Below are 4,392 nucleotides of genomic sequence, written 5' to 3'. Positions count from 1 at the left end.
TTGCCTATTTGAGGGGGAGTCAACTCTATGCTGCACTCTTTTTCCCTTAGCTAAAGTTTTATCCCAATGGATTTTCTTTAGCAAGGTTTTTAACGAGGCAGTAATAGTTATTCTCTAATAAAATTGTCATCCAAGGGGGAGTGTTATAAAATATCTAGATTGTGTTATAAAATATCTAGATTGGATGTTAATTTTATTATTATTATATTTCTTGCATAGTAATATTTTATACTATAAATAGACATGTATGGTAACCATTTAAGGTGTACCATTTCTCTTGAAATATCAATATCAATATTTCTTCTCTCCTTCTTCTCTCTTTTTCTCTCTTTGTTCTTATAACCATTAAAGGTAGTTATAAGCCTACTGAATTATAACAATTTTTTAATATTTTGATTTGGTAACTTATTGAAAAATAGATACAGAATGATTAAACGGGTATACCCGTTTACCCATGAAGTAACCCAAAACCCGATAGTATGTAAGTAAATGGTGACCGACGAATTTCGGATCAGGTTTGAAGCGAGGTTTATTAATCGGGTTCAAGTCCGGGATTAACTAAAACTCAAACCCGACCGATGAAACTAATAATTCAGCAATCATATCATATTCAATTCAATACAGCTGCGATAAGTAATCGGTAACTAAAAAAACCGCGTTGAAGAATCAATCTAATCTGAACACTTTTTGTTCTTCCCCAATTTAAAATCGTTCATCCGCACACAATCGTCCATTATAATTATAATACTTAGATCAGTTGATCTTCATTCTACTCTATAAACTCACAAATTTATCATCACTAGTATTAAATTAACTTATTCAATCGCTAATTACTGTAAATTATTGAGAGGATTAGAAGATGGAAAAAGTGAGGAACATGATCATGCCAAAACCTAATCCACAACAACTTTTACGCGATTGGCAACGTCGTCTTCGTCAAGAGTGTCGAAACATCGAACGCCAGATCCGAGGTTTTTTTTTAAAAAAAAAAAATCCTAAAAACTGATTTATTTAAATGTATTTTTATTTTTTTATTTGTTATTTAGATATACAAAGAGAAGAGAAAGGTGTTCAGAAAGCAATCAAAGAGGCTGCTAAGCGAAATGATATGGACTCTGCTAAGGTTAATATTTAAATTAGGGTTTTGATTTATAATTAATTGTGTTTTTGGACAGTTAATAGCTTAATTTCACTCATAATGTAGCTTTATTAATTGTGTTAGCTTTTATTTGAATTAATATTGCTATGTAGAATTGTAAATAGAAAAATGTATTTTGTTTATCTAGTGTGAGTTTGTGAAGCCTTTCCTTGTATATTATTTTATTAATTTATTTTTTTGTATAAATTCATTATTCTAAATTCATAATCTGTAATGTAAAATTTATTTCAGTCACTTGCTAAAGAAATAGTGAGATCAAGAAGAACTGTGAACCGTCTCTATGAAAATAAAGCACAGTTGAATTCGATATCGATGCATCTTGGCGAAAGCGTTGGTATGTTCCATTCAATTTCGTTTGCATATTTTTGTTTAACATGAAAAAAGCCTCTTAGTTTTTTATTATGTGTGGGGTGATGTTGCGTGCTTATTGTTACTAGTTGCTACCCATATATTTTCTGTAATTTGTGTTTAATTTTTATTTCTTGGCGTCTTGCTAAGATAAATAAAAATACTAATGTTGTATTTGATGGTGAGAGTTATTAGGGGACAACCTTTGGTTTTTTGGTTTTGGTATTCACATTATTGACAAAAAAAAAAAAAAAAGATAGTTTTAAGGTGGAGTAAGTAAAAGAACAAATCGAAATAGATAATTTTGGATTAGAATTATAAGGATGTTTAACATATATGGACTAGATGACTCGTGTTATAGACGTGTATATACCTCTTATATACAAATACAACTATATTAATCCTATGTTCATGGTACAAATTGCCGATTTATTAGATTGTTTACCTTCCCATCTTCATTTATGTACTTTTATAAAGTTTACTTTTAATGATGAGAAAGTTAAACCTTGCTATGAGAGGTGGAAAAATTTAGCCCATTTTCTCATCTACTTACGAGTGAGTCAATTTGGGTTGTGAGGTATACCTATCAGGCAAATCAAAAAGTTGTGGTAAATGAAAAATGGGTCAAAGGGTTTGTGAACAGGTCGAAGGTCTCACAAAGTGTGACCTTTTAATGCTTTCAATCTCTTCAATTGATAATTTTTGCATTCTATCCTATTTCCTACTACACTGATAATAAAGTCGTTACAACCTGAACCCGTTTTGATAGGTATGTATACGAGTCTTTATATCAATTAAACAGTCCTTAATCCTGATCACATGGTGAATATATGGAACCTTATATTTGATACTCAGAGAAGGTATTCTGCAACCTAAATGAGTAACTTAAATCACTCATATATGAAAGTATGTTAACGGGTTCTCATAATTGGTACTACTTGTGTTTGAATCCGCTTGTTACATATTGCTGAATCTGAGATTTGGTTGTGCAGCTATCGCTCGTACGGTCGGCCATCTGTCTAAGAGTGCTGAAGTCATGAAAATTGTTAATAACCTAATGAAGGCTCCACAAATGGCTGTCACAATGCAAGAATTTAACAAAGAAATGACTAAGGTAGTTAAGTTATCGATTTTCTATCTCTTTTAGTCGCTTAAATGATTCGCACATGCAGTGGCGGATCCAAGAATTTTTTATCGATGCGGGCAAAACGTTAAAATGTTAAAAAAAACAAAAAAAGGGGGCAAAATGTCGAACTTCTACATATAATTACACTAAAAATATATGGCAACTTCTTTAAATATTTAGCGGTGGCCAGAGATGGGTTGGAAACAACTAGGGAGTAATCCTGCTGGGCTGTGTATGCGTATATCAGAGTATGGGGTCGGATTACTCGCTTGAGCCCGAACATGGAAAACCTTCTACCTTTTTTTAAAGAATAAATAGATAAATTACCCAGAAATGGCTGTCACAAAAAAATAGAGGTTTTTGTGAAATGTGAGGAAAAGTTTACTAAGCTATGGTAAAGTTTTAAAAGGGTAAATAGGCAAAATTATTGTATATTTTATGGATTTCTCAAAGAGGACATGTATTTTCTGTTCATATATTCTAAAAAGTGAATTGTTTTATGTTAATATAGGCGGGTGTTATGGAAGAGATTGTGAATGAAGCTGTTGATTCTGCATTAGATTCAGATGACATAGAAGATGAGATCGATGAAGAAGTCGATAAGGTCTTAACCGCAATAGCTGGTGAGACTGCTGCACAGCTTCCGGAAGCTGTCAGGAAACAACGGTTAAAGCAACCTGCTCAAGCAACTGAAGATGCAGAGGTATGTAGCATAAAGCTGTTCATATAATTTCGTTACAAAATTTTTTAACTTTCTTGAAGTAATCCTATTATATAATTGTGATACTAATTGAGTTATTTGATACACTGATTCTTTATCTAATACTCGTGATTTTTGGACAAAAAAATTTCTGGTCTATCCAATCTGATCCGCATAAAGATACCATTTTTGACCTGAACATGTTTCGACCTATTACCCAATTCTCCAAACCTGTCATTTGTGCCTACCCAAGTTTAACTGTTGATGTGAATTGAATATGTAGGATGAGGGTGTTGATGATGAGGAAGAGTTGGAAGAAATAAGGGCTCGACTTGCAAAAGTTAGGTCATAATTGGGCTTCTGTTCTCTGCATTAATTTGTGAGTTCGTATATACTATATACTATAATTTATGAAAGCTGCATCCATATAACCTTATTATTCGATGAGCAGTATTTGTATCATTTCAAACCACCTTTGTGTAACTAGAAAATATCTTGCTTGCTATCGTGTAATATCTTGTATCTTATTTTTGTTCACTTGATAGTTTGTTTTTATAAAGATATATTAATAGTCTGTTTTTAACCTCTTTTTAACGGCGGGAATCACCGACGGAGTGACGGGGGCTCGAACACAATGTTGGAACTCACTCACCGATTATTTACTGGTACGAACTATTACAGTCCTTCCGCCCCTCAGGAGGAAACCCCCGCGACAAATCCATACGGCCATTGCGTGTGGTAAAACCCCCTAGCGTGAGGTTCGAACGCAAGACGTTCGCAACCTCCGAGACTCATGAAATGGACGGGCAACCTTAAGGGAAATATTTTGCAGCCAATGAGGATCGAACCCCTCCCCCTATGAGAAGTCAGGTCATCACTAATATATTAACACAGAGTTTTTTATTTTTTTTACTTATATAGTAAGTGTGTGTTTGATTACCTCTTAATTGAATGGTTAAGCAGTGTTGACCATTTAAGATTCAATGCATTTGTTTGACAATTGATACTGAACCGTAAGCCATATGTGTTAGAATCAAAATTTTCTCTTAACCATTTAAC

The 4,392-nt window shown here is 33.2% G+C and overlaps 1 protein-coding gene across 1 annotated transcript; it reads left to right on the top strand.

Moving 5' to 3' along the window:
- The first annotated feature begins 610 nt into the window (after nucleotides 1-610).
- Nucleotides 611-3,870, top strand: LOC139852999 (vacuolar protein sorting-associated protein 24 homolog 1-like). The gene is made up of 6 exons (XM_071842356.1): nucleotides 611-971; nucleotides 1,047-1,123; nucleotides 1,391-1,493; nucleotides 2,500-2,621; nucleotides 3,145-3,336; nucleotides 3,617-3,870. Exons 1-6 carry the CDS (start codon nucleotides 860-862, stop codon nucleotides 3,683-3,685), a joined length of 675 nt encoding a protein of 224 aa, XP_071698457.1. The 5' UTR covers nucleotides 611-859; the 3' UTR covers nucleotides 3,686-3,870.
- The last annotated feature ends 522 nt before the right edge of the window (nucleotides 3,871-4,392 follow it).

This window comes from Rutidosis leptorrhynchoides, chromosome 6, assembly GCF_046630445.1.
Source record: "Rutidosis leptorrhynchoides isolate AG116_Rl617_1_P2 chromosome 6, CSIRO_AGI_Rlap_v1, whole genome shotgun sequence".
NCBI classification, from domain to species: Eukaryota; Viridiplantae; Streptophyta; class Magnoliopsida; order Asterales; family Asteraceae; genus Rutidosis; species Rutidosis leptorrhynchoides.
This window is presented reverse-complemented; position numbering and strand designations above follow the sequence as displayed.

What these genes read in the sequence shown, in the direction of transcription:
- LOC139852999 (XM_071842356.1), top strand. Translation starts at nt 860, where the DNA reads ATGGAAAAAGTGAGGAACATGATCATGCCAAAACCTAATCCACAACAA. An exon ending in CATCGAACGCCAGATCCGAG is followed by an intron (nt 972 to 1,046) that starts GTTTTTTTTTAA and finishes TTTGTTATTTAG; the next exon opens with ATATACAAAGAGAAGAGAAA. An exon ending in ATGATATGGACTCTGCTAAG is followed by an intron (nt 1,124 to 1,390) that starts GTTAATATTTAA and finishes AATTTATTTCAG; the next exon opens with TCACTTGCTAAAGAAATAGT.